This window comes from Sorex fumeus, unplaced genomic scaffold (assembly GCF_029834395.1).
Source record: "Sorex fumeus unplaced genomic scaffold, SorFum_2.1 ptg000063l, whole genome shotgun sequence".
Lineage (NCBI taxonomy): Eukaryota > Metazoa > Chordata > Mammalia > Eulipotyphla > Soricidae > Sorex > Sorex fumeus.
The window spans coordinates 8,601,802-8,626,270 of NW_026606120.1; the positions used below are offsets into that span (position 1 = coordinate 8,601,802).

The 24,469-nt window shown below is 45.2% G+C and overlaps 1 protein-coding gene and 1 non-coding gene across 2 annotated transcripts; both read right to left on the bottom strand.

Moving 5' to 3' along the window:
- Positions 1-1,309: 1,309 nt before the first annotated feature.
- TIPIN (TIMELESS interacting protein) lies at positions 1,310-14,895 on the bottom strand. The gene is made up of 7 exons (XM_056127523.1): positions 14,758-14,895; positions 14,554-14,632; positions 14,134-14,209; positions 10,128-10,250; positions 9,703-9,766; positions 4,414-4,626; positions 1,310-2,026 (listed from the first exon to the last, which is right to left on the bottom strand). Exons 1-7 carry the CDS (start codon positions 14,885-14,887, stop codon positions 1,872-1,874), a joined length of 840 nt encoding a protein of 279 aa, XP_055983498.1. The 5' UTR covers positions 14,888-14,895; the 3' UTR covers positions 1,310-1,871.
- LOC130036367 (small Cajal body-specific RNA 14) lies at positions 8,615-8,748 on the bottom strand. Its single transcript, XR_008794399.1, has one exon. It is a non-coding gene; the product is annotated as a small Cajal body-specific RNA 14 (non-coding RNA).
- Positions 14,896-24,469: the final 9,574 nt, after the last annotated feature.

Below are 24,469 nucleotides of genomic sequence, written 5' to 3' on the forward strand. Positions count from 1 at the left end.
GCCAGGAGTCACCCTTGAGCATCTCCAGGTATGACCCAAAAAGCCAAAATAACAACAAAAACACAAATGGGTGCCAGGATCGAACTCAGGTTGGCCATGTTCAAGGCCAGAGTCCTACCCATCTGATGGCCCCAATCTGTAAATAATTATCTTACCAGCAAATCCAACGCTGATAAAATTTCCTTTCTTGGTCAGCTCCTTTAATTCAGTTTGTGAGGGCAGGGAGAAACCAGAGGAAGCAGTCTCCTCAGGCACTGGAGCATTCAGGAGTCCAGGCTTCTGGCTAACCCCCTGTTGGGCAGTTAGCCCCGTGCCCCGTTACTGCCCCGGCAAAGCCTTTCCCCCACCCCCAATGTCCTTACTCACATCCCTCTCCATCCTCCATTGACGCCCACGAGCCTCAGAGCACTCAGTCTGTGCACCCCTGCTTTGTGTTTGCTTTCAGTTTAGGGGCTAAGAGTGGTACTGAGGGTCCAAGGGGTGATGGGGCTCCTTGGGGGTTGCTCCAGCAGCACTCGGGGGGGCTACACAGAGGCAGAATGAGCCCAGGGCCCACATACAGAGCATGAGCTGCAGCCCTTAGTAGAAAGAAGCACTAACACTTTATTTCTTGGTTAGGGGCCACACTTGGCTGTGCTCAGAGCTTACTCCTGGCTCTGCAGTCAGGGATCACTCCCAACTTGGGAGACTAGGTGGGGTACCAGGGGTCAAACCCCAGTGCCTGCATAAAGATAAACACCTTACTTTAAAATCATCACTGCGAGGTTTTTCCTCAAAATGCCATCTCGCCACTTCCTAATTTATAAAAACTAGCTTTGCCTTTACTCTCCCAGCCAAGAACTAGACCTCGGGGTTTAAGAGGGGAAATAGGCGGGAGGAGTGTGGGGGGCTAAGGCCTTGCATTAAGTCCCTGGATCACCCCTGAGCCAGGACTAGCCTGAACTGTCAAGTGTTGGGTGTTCCCCACCCCCGCCCCCGCCTGTTAGACCTCGTCCCCATTTCTCTTTGTTGTCATAGTTACATTGTGGTATTGGGGATCACATGGCAATGGTGGGGTCACACTTAGAGCACGCAAAGCACTTCCCCAATAACCTATAACCCTGGACCCCCAAAAGTCAGGCCTTTAAGCTTGCTGTCAACTTGGTACTCTCATGCCCCTTCCTTCCCTAACATTGCTAAGGAAACTGAGGACCCTAGCAGGTCTCCTCACGGCCACCAGGACCAAACAGTCCTCATTCCCTAGACTTTGACTGAACATATTCTTCCTTAGAATTTCACCCACCGGCTTCTCCCAAGAATGTATTAGATAGTAAAATGACTCCTCAAAATACACATGTAAACCCCTCAAACATTTTAACATAAATGTAAATTGCAGAAGTAGCAATAATTTTCAGAAAGTCTTGAGACAGTTTTTAAAAATTTTAAATTGACTTTAATACTCTATAAATTACATCTTAAAACTCCACCCAAGTTAATGCAAATAAGGCAATCAATGGCATACTGGAAGCTGCTAATCTAGCTACTAATCATTTTTATGAGCATCGACAAACAATAAATAGACCAGACTTTTCTAAAGCGAATAAGTTAACTCTTTTATATACAGTCTTCTGTTGTGTGTGGGCTGCACCCACTGTGCTCTGCGCTCAGGACCATTCCTGGCGGGGACTGAACCCTGGTCCGTGGTGTGCAAGGCAGGTGCCCTACCCACTGGACTACTGATCTGGCACCTAGATACAAGTATTTTAAATGAGTATCAACAAAAATTCTATTACATAAGGATTTTCACCAACAGAAAACAAAATACAGAGCCCTGCGAAGCTTAAAGAATGCCCAGAGCTCCGTAGGGCTGGACAGCGTTGTCCCTGCGGTGCTCACGTGAGGTGACCCCCCGCATCGTGTGCATCGGTGGTGACGTCAGCCTCGGGATCATCCAGAGCATCTCCGTGAAGTCCACTTGACTGCAGCTCCTGCTGCCCCTCCCCTGTCTCTTCAGCAGACTGGGCTGAGGGTGTGGTCAGTAATGAGTCTGGAAGAGAAGCCATCACATATAATTTACCTGATAAACAAATATCAAAGTAGTGATGACGTCAATGATCACTTTACTTTTTCTATCATTTTATTGTCTTTTCTGTACATACTTCTGTAACAATTCCATATATAACTATACACTACCATCTAGATGTGATTTTATTTATCTTTCCCCTCCTCCAAATAAAGCTTTAAAAAATAAATGTTTGGGGCTGGAGCGATAGCACAGCGGGTAGGGCGTTTGCCTTGCATACAGCCAACCTGGGTTCGATTCCCAGCATCCCATATGGTCCCCTGAGCACCGCCAGGGGTAATTCCTGAGTGCAGAACCAGGAGTAACCCTTGTGCATCTCCAGGTATGACCCAAAAAGCAAAAAAAAAAAAAAAAGTTTTCTGGACAGAGTGATAGTACAGTGGGCAGGGAACTAGCCTTGCATGCAGCCAACCCAGTTCGATTTCCGGCACCCCATATAGTCCCCTGAGCCCTGCCAAGAGTGATCCCTGAGAGCAGAGCCAGGAGTCAGCTCTGAGCACCACCAGGTGTGCCCCACAACAAAAAAAAATTTGGTTTTTGATTTTTGACCTCTCAAGCAGTATTCAAGGGGATGAGAGGCTGCTCTAACAACTGAAGCAATGTGGGGAAATTGCAAAAAAACAAAAATTTTAGGACCTCACTCAGGTAGGCATACACCCTACCACTTGAGTCATCTCTCCAGCACCATAAATTCATTTTTTTTACATGTATAAATTCCACTCAAAAAAAGTCTGGAATGGGGCTGGAGCGATAGCACAACAGGTAGGGCGTTTGCCTTGCACGCAGCCAACCCGGGTTCGATTCCCAGCATCCCATATGGTCCACCGAGCACCGCCAGGAGTAGTTCCTGAGTGCATGAGCCAGGAGTAACCCCTGTGCATTGCCAGGTCTGACCCAAAAAGCCAAAAAAAAAAAAAAAAAAGTCTGGAAGTCAAACTCTTCAATCACAGTCAAAGGCAACCCATTCTCATCCAAACAACCGCTAAAATGTCTTTTTAAAAAATATTTCTAATTCAAAAGAGGAGAGATAGTACACTAGGTAGAACACATATCTGACCCAGGTTTGATCCCTAGCATCCCATATAGTTTGCCAGGAGTAATCCCTGAGTACAGGGTCAGGAGGAACCCCTGAGCACAGCTGGGTGTAGCCCAGAAACAAAGCAAACAAGCAAAAATATCTTTCATGAGGCTGAAGTGACAGTGTAGCAAGTAAGTTGTTTGCCTGCCCACAGCTGCCCCATGTTCAATCCCTACCACCACATATGGCCCTCCAAAGATCACCAGAAATGATCCCTGAGCACAAAGCAAGGAGTAAGCCCTGAGCAGTGTGTGCCACCCCACCCCTCAAAAAAATAAATAAAATAAAGTATCTTGGGGTCAGAGCAATAGTACAGCAGGTAGGGCATTTGCCTTGCACCTGGCTACCCCAGGTTCAATCCCCCGCATCCCATATGGTCCTCTGAGCACACCAGAAGTGACCCTTGAGTGCAGGGCCAGGATTAATTGCTGAGCAGCTTGGGTGTGACCCAACAACAAAACAAAGCAAATCAAACTTGTTGATTCAGACAGCTCAAGAGGGTGAGCATATTCTTTGACTGGACCCAGGTCCAGCCTCCAGAAGCTGGTGGTCCCGAGTGCCACCAGGAGCAACAGCAGCATAGACACAGGAGAAGCCCCCAAGTCCACTGGGGGTAGAAAATTAAACCAGTATGATTTGTTGTCGTTGTTCTCTTTGTTTGGGGACACACCTGGCAGTGCTCAGGGCTTTGTACTCAGGGATTGCTCCTGGGAGGCTCCAGGGACCGGCCAGGTCAGCGGTGTGCAAGGCAAGCGTATCCATAGCTCCAGCCCCCAAACAAATTGTAATGGAGTTTTGAAAGAAAATGCAAGGGAACGAAACCAATGGTTTATAAAGAAAGTGACACAACATAATAAAAATGCATTTTAAGACCAATTCATGTCACAGTAAATGGCTCTAAAACTCTCAGAGACCCCACAAGGCATGTTTCAGGAAGAACCAGTTATGTACATAATTAATGTACCTAAAGACAAGATTATGTGTCGTACTGAGAGTAGAAAAACAAGCATGTTTTCAAAAAATCCAGAATCAATGTTAAATGATTAATTTCAAAGAGAATCAGGTATTTACACATTTGGATTGTTTATCGTTTCAAGATTCCTCCAAATAGCTAACACCCTTAACACCCTCCCCACACACACACACCCCACACATCTCTCTCGCTCTCTCTTTCACTCTGATACATAAAGTTAATATACGATCATCACACTTTTCTATTCCTCAGGCACTTGCTATATCAACAGCAGCATATAAAACTGAGCATAAAGTTTACCATTTCCGAGGGACTGACTATTACTCAGCAGCTTTGCCTGCCTTCGTTCCAAGGCCAGTTGTTTATTTCTCTCAATTCTTCGTTGCTGCTCATCTGTTATGCTTCCACCTGACTCTGAAGAAAACTTCTCACTTCCAGATGAGTTTGTAAAACAGGAATCCAATTCAGTAACAGCTACCTCATTGCCATTATTTTCATTTTCTCCTTCTACATCTGCAACAGAAAAAGTAGTACATGGGTAGTGTTCGACTAATTAGGAGGGGAGAGTATGCCTCCTCAATCCAGGTTTTTGTTTTGGGGCTGCACCCAGCAGCAGTCAGGGATCACTCCCAGTGACACTTGGTGGACCATACGGTGCTGGGGGTATCAAACCCAGGCCCCCCGAAAGTCCTCCGAGAGAGCTCCCAGCCCTGAAAACCAGTTTCAAGGGGTAAAATGCAAGACTTGTAGAAACAAACTTGTAAGGTATGGGAGGGTGTTAAACATCTGCTTGATGAGAAAGCTGACAGGGAGGACAGAGAGGGATGCTCAAGGCCAGCACAGGCTTGCCACGCAGAAGGCCTGCTGCCCTCCAGGCACCACCAAAGCCACCTCTGGGCACTGGGTCAGTCCCTGAGCATCGTTAGGTGTGCTCCAAAAACCAAAAAAAGAAAAGAAGGGGTTGTGTAAACTGGGTAAAGGGAGTCAACTGAATGGTGAAAGATAGAATTTAGTTGTGAACTTACACACTGATTTTTTATTTTGCAGTGAATCAAACCCAAGGCCCCATCGGCAAGGTTCATGTTCTACCTGTGCTGTATCCCCAGGCCCAGAGGCAGCACTTAATGAAGCTTTTAGGGTCTAGAGCAATTGCACAGTGGGTTAGGCGCTTGCCTTGTACATGGTCAACCCAGGTTCAATCCCCAGCACCCCATGATGGTCCCCTGAGCAGCGCCAGGAATAATTCCTGAGTGCAGAGCCAGGAGTAAGCCCTGAGCCTCGCTGGGTGTGACCCAAAACAAAGTGCTTGCAAAATTAGAACATGCTTTAAATCATGTTGCTCTTTAGCCTAAGCATATTTCCTATCATTACAAAGAATTTTACCTTTCTGCTCATACTTTGTCCTTTTTTTTTAAGCTAAGAAGAGAGTGAAAGGATCAGTGAAAGTCAGGGGAAGGATTGGTCACGGTCCTCCCGTTATTCATCGATTTGCTCGAGCGGGCCCAGTAACATCTCGATTGTAAGACTTGTTGTTACTGTGTTTGGCATATTGAATACATCACAGGTAGCTTGCCAGGCTCTGCCGTGCGGGCGAAATACTCTCTGTAGCTTGCCAGGCTCTCCGAGAGGGGCAGAGGAATCAAACCTGGCTCGGCCAGGCCGGCTGCACGCAAGGTGAACGCCCTACTGCTGTGCTATGGAGGCTGTAGAATGGTCAAATAGGGACCATGCAGTAATGGTGCTCGGGGGACCCTATGAAATGCTGGGGATCAAACCCCATGTGAGGCAGGTGCCCGAACCACTGTACAACTGCTCCGGCTTCACAAACACATTTTAACAGCTTGCCACTACGGTGTCTCTATGGTATAATGAACTAATAATATAGAAGCTAATTTTTTTAAATTAGGATGAAATCCAGATACAACAGTAAAAAAGACAACAAATTTAGAGATTTGTGACCAATCTTAAAACTAATTAAAAACAACAGTCTTGGGCTGGAGCGATAGCACAGTGGGTAGAGCGTTGTTTGCCTTGCACGTGGGCGACCCAGTTCGATTCCCAGCATCCCAGAGCACCATCAGGAGTAATTCCTGAGTGCAGAGCCAGGAGTAACCCTTGTGTATCGCTGGTTGTGACCCAAAAAGCAAAACAAAACAAAACAAAAAACACACATAAAAAACCCCAACGGTCTTAGTGCTATCTTGACACTTTTTTTTTTGGTGGGTTGTGGGGGAAGGAAGGAGTTGGGGGTCATACTTGCAGTATTCAGGGGAAGATGTGTTTCAAGGATAAAACCCTGGGCTCCACATGCAAAATCTGTGCTTCAGCCTTTTGAGCTATCTCCCTGGACCAAATCTCAATCAATTCTTGATGTGCTACCCACTGGTTATTTTACAGTAAGATGCACCTAAAACAATCCACAGTGGAAGAATGTAAATATCAGACCTATATTGCATCTAAAACAATCAGAAAAAAAACTAAGTCTATTATATTTAAAACAAGGCATGGCGGAGCAATAGTTCAGCAGACAGGGCATTTGCCTTGCACACAGCTGACCCAGGTTAGATCTCCAGCACCCCATATGCTCCAACGAGCACTGCGAGGAGTGACCCCTGAGTACAGAGCCAGGAGTAAGCCCTGAGCACCGCTGGGTGTGGCCCCAAAACTAAAGAGAGAGCCGAGGACGTGGCTGAGTGGGAGAGCATGTAAGTTGCCTTACATGCCTGATATATCAGGTCAGGTCCCCAACACTGCCAAGTGCCCGGTGCTCCCAGTGTGGCACTAACTGGTTTTGAAAACCGAAGCTGGTTTTCACTGTCCAGTTCAGTGGAAAAGCCAAAGCACAACAGACACACATGTGGGGGCTCCAAAAGATCTCTGCAAGGCTGGGAGGTGGCTGAGGACCAGAGCTCGGGCTTGTTGCAGGAGTCCCAGGTTCGTCCCTGGTAACAAATGGTCCTCTTGGAGCCCTAGGGGCCTGGAGCACGACAGGAGAAATGGGTAACCCCAGCTCTGCAGGACCCCGCAGGATCCTGCGTGGAACAACTGTACTTGGTTAGGATTCACCAGAAGGGCCCCCAAACCTTCTGGGTGGCACCTGGGAGCCATCCCCATCCAAGGGAAGAAAAACTGGCTGAGAAAGGGTGAGAATTTGCAGGCAAAAGCCGGCAGAATTCTTGCACTGGTGGATGAGATAAAAACTGAACTGGTGGGGGACGGAGGGGGGCGGGACGACAGTGCAGTGGGGAGGGTGTTTGCCTTGCACACAGCTGACCCAGGTTTGATCCCTGGCATTCAGATGGTCCCATGAGCCTAAAGCCAGGAGTGATTCCTGAGCACAGAGCCAGGAGTAAGCCCCCAGCACTGTGGGATGTGGCCCACAAACAAAAGAAAACACAAAACGGGAGAATGGGGGTGGGGAGGTTTGCAGCTGAGACACGTAGCAGGGAGGGCACCCTCCTAGGTTGCAGCCACGCCAGGTTCAATCCTGCCAGGAGTGATCCTCGAGAGCAGTCCTAGAAGTAACTCTTGAGCACTCCTAGGCGTAGCCCAAAAGACAAAACAACAAAAACCACTGGGGCTAGAGAGAGAGCACTGTGGGCTGACCCACCATATGGCCTCATGGGCCCGCTAGCAATGATCCCCAAGTACAGAGCCAGGAGTTAAGCCCTGAGCACAGCAGGGGCCAGAGTGATGGTTCAGCAGGTAAGCTTTCCTTTCGAGATCTACCCAGGTTCAATCCCAGGCATACCCGGAGTGATCCCTGAGCACTGCCATGTGTGGCCCAATGCTGGTTATCACATCAGTACCCTGACAAATATATTAGAAAACTAAATAATATGCTCAAAACAGTTTTACTGCTATGGCATCGACCCAGAAGTCTTGGAGACTATGAAAATACTGAGCGGCAGTAAACAAGGCTCTGATTTAAGCCTCGCCAGGCACTCTGTATTTCGGCATGCCCCAGTGCTGCTTATTTATTGATGCCGCAGCATCGAAATGAGCTTCCTCCTCATCTGAAAACACCTCTGCCTGGCCTCTACAATTTGCCTCTACCACTGAGATACTCTGCTGTGAAGCTTTCCCTTCCTCTAGGTAACGCACCTATATACACACTGCTCTGTGCCCTATTCAAATCTCTAGTTACAGCAACCGTTAGACTACAGGCAATGACTACAGGCTGACCTGCTCTCTAGGTAGCCTGTGAAGCAAGGAGTCTAATACTAATAATTTTTAACACAGTACATAACACAGAAAGTGCTGGAAAACACCAATGCTTCACTATGGGCTTAGTAAAGGACTAAAGTCCTGTCCTAAGTCCTTTCCATATATACAATCTCATGCCACCAGTACTTACCACAACTCACCAACAAATTAAATCCTGGTTTATTTCAATTTCAATCTCAATTCTGATCACTTTTAATGTAGAAATAACTTGAGGTGGTTCTGTATGGAGTCTGCATTTTCGACTACATACATTTAGTTTCCTAACTGCAACGAGCATGTATGGGGCCATCGCACAGGAAATCTGATGACTCTACAGACCCTGTCGGCAAGAACCATGCTTTGCTGTTTGTGACCGCCAACGGCTGCACTGCACGGCTCGCAGATGCAGCCCATACCAGGACCAGTCACAGGGGAAGGAGAGGTGGGGGGAGGTTGTGCTGCTCCCAGGAAAGCTCAGATCATGCGACGCCAGTGGCTGGGATGGAGTCCAGGCCTTCAGACACAAGGCGTGCCTCAGCCCATGAAGTATTTTCCCCAGTCCTTGTTTGCACTGTTTGGGGGGTTTGGGGGGGGGGGGGGTTTACAAACAGCTATGCTCAGGGGTTACTCCTGGCTCTGTCCGTAGGGATCATTCCTCAAGAGGCTCGAGGGACCAGATGGGATGCTGGGTATTGAACCTGGGCGGGCCACGGGAAAGGAAAATGCCCTACCCATTGTACTGCCTCTCTGGCCCTCATGTCTACACTCCAAAGTAATGTGTAAAGTATTTCACCACCAGCTTATTCTGTCAAATTTATTTTCTCTATTCACAAATGATATGAATGAAAATGAGTGTCTCCAATGGAGACGTTACTGGGCCCGCTCGAGCAAATCTTGTCATATATTTTTATTAAAAAGCACTACACAGGGTCAGCAGGTCACCATCACCAGATTTCTCAGAGCTCTGATCAACAGCATCGAATACATATTCACAACATCTCTTAGTGACACTCAGTCAGGCCCTAAAGAAACCAGTCTCAGGACCAGAGCAACAGGACAGCAGGCAGGACACCTGCCCTGTGAGCTACTGACCTGGGTCAGATCCCCAGCACCTCTAGAGGCCCCCAAGCCCACCAAGAGTGAGCCCTGAGCATAGAGGTAGAGTAAGGCCTGAGCAAGCACTGAGGGTGTGGCCTAAAGCCAAAAAAACAAGTATCATACACAAGTCTTGATGCGCTGTGCCATTTCGATTCACTCCCAGTGACTGTGCTAGAATTATATATTCAGTAGACCAAGAGTCCAGTCCTAATGTACCAACTACCCCCACAGATATCCATCTCTAAATACAAAATGGTTAAAAAGTAAGAAAACCTATGTTCTTACCATTACTGCTAATGAAATCTTCATGCACAATGGGCAGATCAAGTCGAATTCGTTTTAAACATGTCTGAAAATAAAGATACTTTCACATTTTCATCAATAATATTTAGAAAAAAATGTTATTAATTTATAGTTTCTAGAAAGTTGCTCTTCCAATACCTATTAACTTTCCTTCTTGGGGCCCAAGCAGTAGTACAGTCAGTAGAGTGTTTGCCTCGCCCACAGCTGGCCCAGGGTCAACCCCTGGCAACCCACTTGGTCCCCCGAGCACGGCTCAGGAGTGACCCAAACTGCCCCACCACCACCCAAAATAACTTCCCTTCTCTACCAAGACATATTTCAAAATGAGATCCCAGTTACTTGACCTCCACGAATTCTCCGTACTATTTAACATTGTGAATTATACTTAAAATAACCTCACTACCCACCTGAACTTCCTTTTTATTTCCCAGGTATTCAACTCTGTCAATAAAATCCTCAAATTGGAGTTTCGGGAACAGCCGATGTGCCCAGTGCTCCATGTGTCTGATCAGAGTCTTCAAGTCTTCAGCCTGACACATAAAAATAAATATGCTAAATAGAACACTCATTCTCACAACCGACCTTGTCAGCAGATTCTCGAACTGAAAAGCAATGTGAAAGTCATTGGTGTCATTTTGTATTTATAAGGTTGAGAAACTCTTATAAAGGACTTCGAGGGCTTAGAGAGTTATAGTCTAAAAGAGTACTGAATACAGACATAAAAATCAAAGCAAAAAAAATATGAAGTTAATTACCAGTTAAAAGATAATCACACGTTATCTTTTCTGAACTGTAAAGCATTATTTGGAAACAGGTTTTAATAAAAGATGTCAAGATACCTTTTAAAAATAAATAAAGTGACAGTTTCCTAAAACATATTTTGAGCAGCACTGTGAAAATATACTCAGAAATCCCAAGGGCAAAGTACCAAAAATTTCCGAATGTAGTTAAAACATTGTTACACATAGTGCCTCTCCATAGAAACTTCAATTTAACATTAATTTTTTTTTTCTGGCTTTTTGGGTGACACCTGGCGATGCACAGGGGTTACTCCTGGCTCTGCACTCAAGAATTACCCCTGGTGATGCTCAGGGGACCATATGGGATGCTGGGAATCGAACCCGGGTCGGCCGTGTGCAAGGCAAACGCCCTACCCGCTGTGCTATTGCTCCAGCCCCTTAACATTAATATTTTTAAGTCCTATAGAAAAATCAAGTTTAACAGAACGGACTAATAAAACTTCACATTTCTAGACTTTCCTACAAAAAATGTTACTTTTTATTTTTTAGGTTTTGGGGCTGTTTCATTCGAGCACCCCAGAGGGGAGCAGGTGAGGGCCCTCCCTGCCCCAAAGAACCCAGACCCAGAAGCCCAAAACCTCCAGAACCCAATAGCCACCACAGGCTGAGTCCCACCCACAAGTGAACCTATTTCTGGACCTTGCAGCCACAAATGTGGCCACACAACACTTCACAGGGCACACTCTACCCTTACTCCAAGAATACCACACCACATTTGATGGGGTTCACAGAAGTAAGCAACCAATCTTAGAGAGGCATTTATTTATTTTTACAGATATATATACAAAAGCACACAAGGCTCAACCTTCAACAACATATTAGTGATCTCTTAATGGCCTCTTAATTAAGGGCTTAATGACCCGATGAAATAGAACAATCTCCACACTCTTTCCTCTAAGGATACTTTTTTGTAGCATCTTCAGTGGTTTTTCATAACAAACAATACAAAATGGATTATTTCAGTTCTGCTTTGGGAAAGGGATTTGGGTTTGAGATGGAAATTATCTGTAATATGGCGGTGGGAAGGTGTAATGGTGGTGGGATTGATGTCTGAATATTCGTCATTTCATTTTTTCATCATCCTGTGATTCGTCGATTGCCTCGAGCAGGCCCCAGTAACGTCTCTTTCATCCTAGCCCTGAGATTATATTCACGGCTCTTTAGGAGAATGAGACCCGTCATTGTTACTGGTATTTGGCATATTTGGTACGCCACAGGGAGTTTGCCAGACTCTGCCCTGTGGGCAGGCTACATTCGATAGCCTGCAAGTTTGTCCAAATATTAAATGTCTGAATATTAAAGGTAATCAAATATTGTGAACTACCTTATGAAATAAATTTTAAAAATTTAAAAAAATAAAGAGGGATAAGGCAACTGAAAAATAAATAAGTAAATAAAGTTTTGGGGCTGCATCAACAATGCTCAGGCAACCATGAGGTGCCAGGGACTGGCCCAGGCCTCCGGCACGCAAAGCATGTGCTCGGCCCACTTGCCCTCTCTCAGGTTCTTCTTTTTCTCTTAAGCGGTTTTCTAGGAGGGTAAGAGAGAGCACTCAAGCGACAGGACACAAGCCAAGCATGTGCCAGGTTCCGACTGTTCCCTCCCCAGTATCACAGGCCCCGCACGAGGCAGAGCTCTACCAATTGTGTGCACTGAGCTTCCAGGGGCTGCCCCAGAGAAACCCTCTCAATGAGCAACAGGTCGAAGGCCTGAGGCACGTGCTCTGGGTGCAGGAACCCGAGGCTTGGTCCCCAGCATCTCATGGCCCCTAAGCACTGCCAGCAGTGAGCACTGAGCCCACAGGAGCCAACAATAGTTTCTGAGCATTGCTGGTGTGACTCTAAAACAAAAAAAATTAATCAAGTTGGGGTTCAGAGGGTGCAAAGACCCAAGTTTGACCCTAGCACCAAGGTACCCGCCCCCTCCCCAAGAACACAGCCTAGGGCAACCACATTCCCCAGCATAACACCATGAGTAGGCCCTGGGTGTGACCCAAGACCAAAATAGATTTTTTTTTTTTCTTTTTGGGGGCTGGAGCAATAGCACAGCAGTAGGGCATTTGCCTTGCACACAGCCAGCCCGGCCAACCTGGGTTCGATTCTTCCCCCTTTCGGAGAGCCTGGCAAGCTACCGATACAAGTTACCGAAAGTATCTCACCCACATGGCAAAGCCTGGCAAGCTACCCGTGATGTATTCAATATGCCAAACACAGTAACAAGTCTCACGATGAAGATGTCACTGGGCCTGCTCAAGCAAATCAATGAACAACGGGAGGACAGTGACAGACAATGACACCCGGCGATGCTCAGGGGTTACTCCCGGCTCATGCATTCAGGAATTAGTCCTGGCTGTGCTGGGGGGTGGGGGAGATGGATGGGGACCATATGGGATGCTGGAATCAAACCTGGGTCAGCCACATGCAAGGCAAATGCCCTACCCCCTGTGCTATGGTTCCAGTCCCTAAATAATCTTTTTGTTTTGATAATTGAGCCTTTGATAATTGGGCTGGAGCGATAGCCCAGCAGGTAGGGCATTTTTTGCCTTGCACACGGCCAACCCGGGTTCGATTCCTCCGCCCCTCTCAGAGGGCCTGGCAAGCTACCTAGAGTAGCTTGCCCACATGGCAAAGCCTGGCAAGCTCCCCATGGCATATTCAATATGCTAAACATAGTAACAACAAATCTCACAATGGAGACGTTACTGGGCCCACTCGAGCAAATCGATGAACAACGGGAGGACAGTGCTACAGTGCTAGAATTGAGCCTCACCCAGATGTGCTCAGGGGACCGTATGTGGTGCCAGAAATCAAACTCAGAAAGGGAAACACTTTCCCTGCCGTACTATCTCTCTGATCCCAAAATAACAATTATTCTTAAAGCCTAATGTACGGGCCCAGAAGAATAGCCACTGTGCAAACACTGTTAGGGATTCATATCCCTGTGTGCCACGTGTGCCAGCATGATCCTGGCAGAGTCTGAGCATCATGATCCTCTCCTGGCTGCATCCAGGAGCTGCACCCTGGCCTGGTGTACGGAAGCACCACCGGCAGGTGTGAGCTCGGGCTTAGGACCCACAGCCAGGAACTGCGGGCCCTGGCAAGCGCCATCTCGGAGTGGCACGCCTGTGGCTGAGGCCCTGAGGCACCACCATTGATATGCGGGCACTGTCGGGCACATGCTCAAGCCCAGGCCCTGGCAGGCACGAAAACAAGGCAGGCCAAGAGGAGGCACTCTTAGTTTTCAAAAATAAGAATCGTCAGCACACAGAATGCATAGATTTTAAATCTTAGTTTCATCACTTAAACAAACCAATTTACTCTGTCCCTATTCTCTTCAGTTTCTGGGAAAGAAAAAGTAAGTTAATAAAAAGTTAATAAAAACAAACTCAAGCTCAAAGACTTATTTGATTTTCTAAAATCATATACAGTGGCAAAAAAGACACAGAAATCAAGTTCTCTAGTACCTCAAACAGTGCTCATTCCAGATAGCTTTTCAAAGGGAGATAAACTACTTCTGAAATATTTGTAGATTCCCAGGAATGTGCTCATGGGTCCATAGTTTCACAGATATTCTAAAAACCAAAGGTCTGAGAACTAAATCAGACACTTCTTACCTCATGGCCTTTCCCTTTGAATTTTGCCTTTTCGTACACATGTCTTAATGCTGGAAGCCCTCTCTCAGAAATCAACCTGCAGATAGAAAGGTTTTCAATTCTGAGTTCTCCAGAGCGCCAAGTCTAAACCAAAAGCCAGAAGAAAAAAAAAAACAAAACAAAAAAAGTTCTGAACTAAACAAACAAAAAAGACCTTTAATAATATCTGGTCGCCAAGCCACTCCTACCAAAAGCTTTTCAGAAAAGAAATGGGAATTGGAAAGAGAGAGAGCAACAGGCTGAGCACAGGCTTTGCACACAGGAGATTGGGGTTTGAGCCCTGGTACCACATGGCCCTGAGGATTGCCTAGAGCAACCCCAGCTGGGAACAGAGATGAGTGAAACAAAAACAAACGAAGCCTCAGCAAATCATATGCGTACCTCTGAGCGTCCAGCTTGGGTATGTTCCTTTTAACGGTTCTCTTTGGAGGCACAGGAACAGGAGCGCTTCTCCCTGATTCTAAGAGAACATACCAAGATTTAATGTTACTCCTGTCAGCCAAACCTCTTGTAAAATACAGAATTTCAGAGTTGACTGATGAGTCAACAATTAGTGCACAAGGGCACTTTTTTAACTCTACAGACCTTCATCAGGTTCAGCCCCTTCACCATCTCTCTCTGGAGAGGCTGGAGGTGGGAAAGGAGGAAAAGTCTCATCTTCCATCTGCTCATGATCTGGCACATCAATAAAGTCATCCTCCTGCAGTTCCAGCATCTCTTCTTCTAAGAGGAAAAATAGTAATAACACTTATTCATCCATGTAATCTTCCTGTTACACCGTTTTATCTACAACATTCCTGTTTCAATCAACACAGATTTCAAACTCATCATTATGAAGTAAAGAAAGGGGTCAGAGTGATAGTACAGCAGATGGGGAGATTTACACAAAGTCTGTAGTCGACCCAGATTCAATCCCCCCCCCCCATCTCTTGGTCCTCTAAGCCCAGCAATGAGTGATTCCTGAGTGCAGAGCCAGGAGTAAGCCCTGAGCACCACCAGGTATGATACAAAAACGAACAACAAAAAGATTGAGGCACTTGATTTTTACAGATCTATATCAGTACCTTTTTGCTAACCAAAGAAATCTGTAGGGGATCTTCACTTTTTTTTTTCCAGTCTCCCCTGCCCCCAGCACCAGAACTAAAACCCAACTAAAACCCAGAGCCTCAAACATGGAGGGCAAGTCTCCAACTCTGAACTACATCCCCCATCCCGAAGATTTTCACTCTACACAAAAAGCAAAAATAGCAGTGTTACAGATGTGGTGTGCACCAGGAGCAACAAGAGAGCCAGGCTGCTGACCCAGTTCTACCTCCGATACACTACACACATCAGTTACTGACCCAGTTCTACCTCCGATACGCTACACACATCAGCTGCTGACCCAGCTCTACCTCAGACACGCTACACACATCAGCATTCTCCGAACACGGGTCCAGGACAGCCACCAAGTGCAGCAGGACTGAAGAACACTGATAAAGAATTTCTGCTTCACTGAATGTACTAAGTTTTATGTGTTATTTGGTATGATTTAATATTATCTGTACAATTCTAAATATTTGTTTGGGGGCCACACCTGCTGGTCTCAGGGATCACTCCCTTTGCAATGCTGAGGACTGAATCTGGGACTACCGCTTGCAAGGCAAGTATCTACCCACTGTATTATCACCCCAGCCCCAAGTCTAAAATTTTCAAAGACTTGCGGGGTAAATACCCATCTATTAAGGGATTAATATCCAGGTTATCCAAGACACTAGTAGACTTGTACTAGAGAAAACCTCCAACCCCATCAAAAATTGGGCAAAAGAAATGAACAGAAGCTTCCTCAAAAAAGAAATACAAATGGCCAAATGGCACATGAAAAAGTGTTCCACATAGCTAGTCATCAGGGAGATGCAAATCAAAACAACGAGATATCACTTCACACCACAAAGACTGGCACACATTCAAAAGAACAAAAGCAACCAGTGTTGGTGTGGATGTGGGGAATAAGGGATGTTCTTTCACTGTGGGTGGGAATGCTGACTGGTCCAGTCTTTTTGGAAAACAATATGGGCATTCCTTCAAACACTAGAAATTGAACTTCCATATGGCCCCACAATACCATTTCTGGGAATGTATCCCGAGGGTGCAAAAAAGCACAGTAGAAATGACATCTGCACCTGTATGTTCATTGCAGCATTGTTCACAGTAGTCAGATTCTGGAAACAACCCAAGTGCCTGAGAACAGATGAATGGTTAAAGAAACTTTGGTACATCTATACAATGCAGTTTAGCAAAGATGAAGTTATGAAATTGGCTTATAAGTGGATGGTCACAGAAAGTATCATGCTAAGTGAAATGAGTCAGAGAGAGAGGAACAGACATAGAAGATTGCACTCATTTGTAGAATATAAAATAACATGAGATTGACACCCAAGGACAGTAGACACAAGGCCCAGGAATACTGCTCCATGGTTTGAAGCCTGCCTCAGGAGCTGGGGGAGAAGGCAGCTTGGGACAGAGAAGGGATTACTAAGGCAATGATGGTTGGAGGGATCATGTGGGATGGAAGATATGTGCTGGAAGTAAATAATGGACCAAACGCTATCGCCTCTCAGTATCTCTATTGCAAACCACAGAGCCAAAAAGCATATAGAAAGTATAGGGGAAATCGTCTGCTATAAAGGCAGGGGTAGAGCTGGAAAGGGGGAGTGAGTTTACTCGGGACATTGATGGTGGAGAATGGGCATTGGTGGAGGGATGGGTGTTGGACCATTGTATAACAGAAACTAAAACATGAAACTTTTGTAACTGTATCTCAGGGTGATTAAAAAAAAAGACTTGCAGGGTAAACAGGGAGCTCGCGCAAAGCACCAGATTCCAAGTCTGACCCTCAATATCTCACACCCCTCCCCATCCCCAAAGAACCCCAACACCACTATGTCCCACAGTCAGGATGAATTGAGAATGGGGGGCGAGGGGGTGGGGCCTGGGATGACAACAACTACAAAGATCGACAGGCACAGCACAGTATTTCCCACTGTCCCCAACTCCAGTTTCTCATCACACCACTCTCCATGGTCTGAGTAGCAACACATCTGTCAGCACCCCAGACCCTGCAAAGGCTCCTTTATACCTTGAAGACTCTTCCATGATCTCTTTCAGATGGGCAATTTCACCTCAGAAAAGTCTCAATTCCACTCCACTAAATGCCCCTTTTATCAGCAGAGGGGCCAAAGCAAGCAGCAGGGTACTGACCAGTCTACTTAAGATCGTTTAGTTTCTGTGCTTCCTTGCATTAGACTTTAGCTCCAAAAGGGGAAAGAGCGAACAGACTTCTGCAAGCCAAACCACCACATCCCAGAGGCAGAGCAGGTGCTCCTTACATACTTCTTGAAGGAACTAAAAAGAATTCCCAAGTTATCCTCACCAAACACCCACAAAAAAAAAAAAATGACTTCAAACTTCCAGCACTCTATCAGCTCTAAAGTCTCCAACCAAAGTCATATAACCATAAGGACAGAAAATATCTGCTCCGTGGATGGGATGTAACAAGGAGGCAACCAATCTCCATTAACAAAACATAAACACAGAGGCTTCACCTGTAACAACACCTTAATAATGGCTCATACAAGAACTTAACGTCTCCGTCTCCGTGGTGAGATACAATTTAAACTAATTTTCTTCTAAGGAAAACTTTTTTGATCATTCTGTTAGCAAAATTATTGATAACAAGCAAGGTAAAATAAATTATTGAGGGCTTGCTATGGGGGCAGGCTTAAGGGAGGGTTAGGAAAATTGGAGACCATGGAGAGAAGATGTAATAGTGGTGTGATTGGTGCTACAATATTGAATGCCTGTAACAAATCATATAAACAACTTTGTAAACCATGGTGTTTATATAAAGTGTAGGGGAAAAAAACTTACATATGCATGTAAATTCCTATTCCCTGCAAATTCCAAAAAAAACTTACCCATTCCATGTAAATTCCAAAACATATTAATATATAATTGCTTTTTTTTTTTAAATCTGCGCCTGACCAACCATCATTGGTATCTTCAAGTGCTGGTCAAGAATCTGATTTTTAGGGTCAAGAGTCACAGGACAACAGGGGGGGAAGGGAGTAAAAGGTACTTGCTCTGCATGAGGGATGGTTCCCCCACCCCCAGCACAGCCAGGACTGATCTCAGAGCCAGGAATAACCACCGGAGCACCGCTAGGTGTGTCCACCACCCCCTCCTCCCCCCAAAAAGAGAAAACCTCTCTTGCAGAGACGTAGGTCGGTACTAATTTTATTTAAAATAATTAAATTAACTCTAAGACAAAAATAATAAAATTAATTTTAATTTTAAAATATATTAAGATAAAGCACATGGAAGGGCGAAGCGCCAGTATAGCAGGTACGGCGCCTACCTTGCACGTGGCTGCCCGGGTTCGATCCCCGGCACCCCGAGCCCCGCCAGGGTGATCCCTGGGTGCGGGGCCGGGACTGAGCCCTGAGCACCGCTGGTGTGGCCCAAACAAACAAACAAAAAAATCAGATTTTTCTCCCCAAGCAACTCACCTGCCGCCGGCCGCGGGCTCGGACAGACACACCGCTCGCAAGACTCGGCCGCGCGGGCCCGGGACGGGCGCACTGATCGCGAGATTCAAACGCGCGGGACCCGGACGGGTGCAGCGCTCGCGAGACTCAGACGCGAAAAGAGGCCCGGGCTCGCGCCGACGCCTTCCGGGTTCCGCCCACACGCTGCGCGCGCCGCTGCGCCCCAGGCGCTCCCGCCCCTGCACGCCTCTCCCGAGCGAACCGCCCTGTATTTGCATAGGATCCAATTTGATGGGTGGAGCAAGTCAGAGAAAAGAGCCGAACATCTCTAGGAGTGATTCCTAACTCAGAGGCAGGAGTGACCCCTGAGCATTGCCAGGTGTGACCTTCCTCTCCTCTCCCCCCGCAAAAAAGAAAGTCGTAAATAAATAGATAAACAGGAAAGGGAAGGATCAACAGTGTTTGATGGGAAGCAATCCATGACAAGTCCGTGAAAGTAAGAGTTTTACTCATTTTCAGTCAAAGACTGTTTTGAGGGGCCAGGGAATCGGTCGGGAGGGACTATTCCCTGAGCACCTGCAGGATGTGGGCCAAAGCCCCACCAAATTAAATTAGAAATAAAATTAGCAGTTTCAATAAATAGTGACCTGGAGAAGCTGGAGCAATAGAACAGCGGGTAGAGCGTTTGCCTTGCACGCGGCAGACCCAGTTTCGATTCCCAGCATCCCATATGGTCTCCCGAGCGCTGCCAGGAGAGATTTCTGAGTGCATGAACCAGGAGTAATTCCTGTGTATCGCTGGGTGTGACCCAAAAAAGCAAAATAATAATAATAATAAATAAAAATAAATAAATAGTGACCTGGAAAGGATAGAACAAAGTTAGGAAGGTAGACTCAATAATGAATGTCTAATACTGTTTTTAAAGTATTGTTACCTATGATTGTTTTTTAAAGTGATTTCAGGGCTGGAATAGATACTACAGTGGGTAAGGCACTTACCTAACTCGCATGTGGCAGACCCGGGTTCCATCCCCAGCATCACATAGGGTTCCCTGTGCATTGCCAGGAGTGATTCCTGAGTGCAGAACCAGAAGTAAACCCTGAGCATTGCCAGGTTTGGCCTCAAGCCCCCCACCAAAAATAAAATAAAGTGATCTTAGAATTCTCTCTAGTACAAAATGAAGATAATATACTTATAATAGGATAATAGGGGACGTGTAAGAATTAAAACATAGAAAAACATAAATGATAAGACATACAGCACCAACAGGTGCTGTTTTCAGGTTTGTCCCCTTACCCTTCAATACTATCCTGTTTTCTTTGTATTTTTGGTCACCTTTTAAAGATTCATCCACATTTAACCAGTGATTTTAAGCAAGGCTACTCCATTCTTGTTCCTCTTCCTCCCCCTTATTTCTTCCGTCGTCTTCTTCTTCCTCCTTCTCTTCCTCTCCTCCCCACCCTCCTTCTCCTTTCCCTCCTCCTCCTCCTCCTCCTCCTCCACTCCTGGTTGTGCTTAGGGGACCATGTGGTGCTGAGGACCTAACCCAGAGATCATACATTCCAGCTCCTTGAGCTCTCTCCCTATCCAGGACTACCACATTCATAACTAATCCTGTAAGAACATTGCTATTTGGCACAGAAAGCATGCCTTATTTCCTTGTTATGTACAGATTTACGGAGGTGGGGGTTAGTAATCCCATCTTACCTAGTAAAGGTTGGATTATAATCTGTTTATTACTTCAGTATCCAGTAATGTTCTGTTTAAATTTTTTAAAAAATGGAACAGAACTTCCTCGGAGAAATACAAATGGCCAAAGGCACATAAATAAGTGTTCTACAACACTAATCATCCAGGAGATGCAAAACAAAACAACAATAGGATATTATCTCGCACCACGGAGACTGACACACATCCGAAAGAACAAGAGCAACCAGTGCTGGTGCGGATGCTGGGAGAAAGGGACTCTCAGTGCTGGTGGCAATGCTGATCAGTCCATTGGAAACCAATATGAACATTCCTCAAAAAACTAGAAATTGAGCTTTCATATGATTCAATAATACCACTTCGGGAAATATACCCCAGGGGCCCAAAAACACAATACAGAAAAGTCATCTGCACTCCTGTGTTTATTGCAGCACTATTCACAATCGCCCGAATCTGGAAACAACCAGAGTGCCCAAGAACAGACGAATGGATAAAGAAACTATGGTCTATCTACACAATGGAATACTATACAACAGCCAGGAAAACAAAGTCATAAAATTTATTTATAATGGATGGACATGGGGAGAATCATGCTGAGTGAAATGAGTCAGAGGGAGAGAGAGAGACAGACATAGAATGATTGCACTCAATTGTGGGATATTTAAAAAAGAAACATAGTATAAGAATAATACCTAAAGACAGTTGAAACAGGGCTGGAGCAATAGCACAGCGGGTAGGGCGTTTGCCTTGCACGAGGCCAACCCGGGTTCGTTCGTTTCCCAGCATCCCATATGGTCCCCTGAGCACCGCCAGGGTTAATTTCTGAGCGCAGAGCTAGGAGTAACCCCTGTGTATTGCCAGGTGTTACCCAAAAAGAAAAAAAAAACAGTTGAAACAAGGGCCAGGAAGACTGGTCCATGGTAAGAGGCTTGCCACAAGTTGTAGAGTGCAGTTAGGACAGAAAAGGGATCCTATAACTGATAGTTGAAAATGATCACTCTAGACAAGAATTGAGCACTGAAAGGAGGTACAGTGATATACATAATAACCCTTCAATAACCATATTACAAACCACAGTGTGTGGGGAGAAAAAAAAATATCCGCTGTGACATTGGTGGCAGAAAATGTGCACTGGTAAAGGGATGGGTAATAGAACATTGTATTACTGAAACCCAATCAAAAACAACTTTGTAACTGTATCTCATGGTGATTCATTAAATGGAGCAGAATGAACACCCACTGTTGTTTCAAAATATAATATATGTTACAAATTAATAGTAACATGAAAATTTTGACTATATGTTTAAAATACCACCTACTCTTTAAATCTAAATGAACTTTAATGTGACTTACAAAACACATTAATTATGTGTTTCGATTTTCCAAGAGAATTCTGATTGTAAATATTCTGTCCCACTATCAGATCACATGCCAAAGCGTATGTTCTCATTCTTTTCTAGAAATGACTATAATAATTTCCACATAGAATTTTACTTGGCAGCATTTTTCTAACCACTTAATTTCTTTTACTTTCAACTCAATAATTTAGACTTTCCTCAACTAACCAGAGCAGCTTAGAATTTAGTATAATTTTTATCATTGTTATAATTAAAATAGTGACCAACATTTATTGAGAGCCAGGTACTTTTTTTTCCCCTTTATTGTATTTTATTTTTTTTAAGTTGTAGATTTACAATTTTTTGTGCTTTGGTTTCAATTATACAATGATCAGATACCCATCCCTCCACCAGTGCCCATTTTCCACCACCATGGATAATATCCCTCCCACCCCATCCCCCCATCCCCCCTGTCTCTGTGGCAGGGCAATCCCCTGTGTTCTCTCTCTCCTTTTGGGTGTTGTGGTCTGCAAAAGAGGCATTGAGTGGCAAACATGTTCAGTACATAGTCTACTTTCGACATGCATCTCCCCTCCTGGGAGGATCCTCCAAACATCCTTTATTTAGTGCTCCCTTCTCTATCTGAACTGCCCTTTCCTCTAGGATACCCGCTGGCCTCTAAGTTATGGAGTAATCGTCCTGGTGCTGATCTCAGCTATTCTTGGGTATTAATCTCATACTTTGTTACTTTATATCCCCCAGATGAATGCAATCTTTCTATGTCTATCCCTCTCTTTCTGACTCATTTCGCTTAGCATGATACTTTCCATATTGTACCACTTGTATGTAAATTTCATGACTTCATCTTTTCTAAGAGCTACATAGTACTCCATTGTGTAGATGTACCAAAGTTTCTTTAACCAGTCATCTGTTCTTGGGCACTCAGGTGAGCCAGGTACTTTTTTGAGACCTTTAAGTGATCTCATTCATAAAATAGAAATGGTCTGTTCGGTATTATTTTAGAGAAACTATTTAGAGAAAAAGCTAAGGATAAAGAAGTGATTTCTCTACTATGTTAGATAAATCCAGTGTGTATGTGAAGACTTGTTGAGGGGTTTTGGGATATTTCTTAGAAATTTCTATTGATATGTCACCCTTGGGAACTTTCTCTTAATCTGTAATGATGTGGTACTTGATATTTTTTTAAATACCTTCTTAAATGTACCTATTAAATGTACACTTGTGCACCAAGGATTGCATAGTCTTACCACCAAAATTAGTTTTTGGAAATCATATGCTCTGAAACCCAATAGTTGTGTTAACATTAACACTAATATCAAATGGAGCTGGAGCGATAGCACAGCAGGTAGGGCATTTGCCTTGCAAGCGGCCATCCCAGGTTCTAGTCCTCTGTCCCTCACAGAGAGCCCAGCAAGCTACCGAGAGTATCCCACCTGCACGGCAGAGCCTGGCAAGCTCCCCATGATGTATTCAATATGCCAAAAATAATAACAATAAGTCTCACAATGAATACATTACTGGTGCCCGCTCGAGCAAATTGATGAACAACGGGATGACAGTGACAGTGACAGTGATCTTAGAAACCAGAGAAGTAATGCAATGGATAAGGCAATTGTCTTGCACGCGGCTGGCCCTGGTTCAATCCTCAACACAACATATAATACATACACTACATACACTCCAGGAGTGATCCCTGAACTGAGCTGGGAGTGGCATAAGCCAACAACAACAAAAAAGAACCAGTTAGTCCAATTTTGTATCTGCTGTGCATACAGGCACACAGAACTGAAGTGAAGTAAATATCAAAGGAATATCCATGCAGATGGGAACTTTAGGGTAAGTCAAGGACTAAATTCTGTATTTCAAGGAAACAATGTATTAACTATTACAGAACCTTTAAAAGGTTTCTGGCAGCAATTATAGAGTTGGCAAACCTAAGAAAAATTAGTGTTTCAACATTTACCTTTTTTTCCTGTAGTTTGAAATATTTTATTGAACTATAATCAAATGTGAGAAAATGAATTGCAAGTTCCACCTAAAATTACATCACAATCATGATCACAATCATCCTGTTGTTCGTCAATTGCCTTGAGCAGGCACCAGTAACGTCTCCTTCATCCTAGTCCTGAGATTTTAAAAACTGCCATATTCAAGGCTCTTTCAGGGTTAGAAGAATGAGACCCATCATTGTTACTGGTATTTGGCATATTGGGTACACCACGGGGAGTTTGCCAGACTCTGCTATGTGGGCAGGTTACATTCGGTAGCCTGCCAGGTTGTCCAAAGTAAGAATGAGATAATAAGATGTCTTCCGGGAGCTGGCTTTTATAGTCTCTGGGTCTTGGCCGTTGATGGGATTACCTGGCGTCAGGGGCAGTTGGTGGGTGTGACGCCTACCTACTGGAAGATGGAGGATCTGGGTGGAGGAGGCCCAGTCCTGATCCGAGCAGGCTTGGAGATCTCAGTCCCAGGACCCGCATGCCTGCGTTCCTTCGCCGGTTCCTTCATGAGTGTGGAGAGTGTTCTGAGCATGGCTGTGGCTGGTTCCGGAGGTTTTCGGCTGCCGGGGCTCTGATTACATATTCTATTATATATGCCACATATTCCATAACTTTTGCTTTTGTTTTTTGGGTCACACCCAGTGGTGCTCAGGACTTAACTCCCGGCTCTGCGCTCAGGGATCCACTCCTGGTGGACTCATAGGAC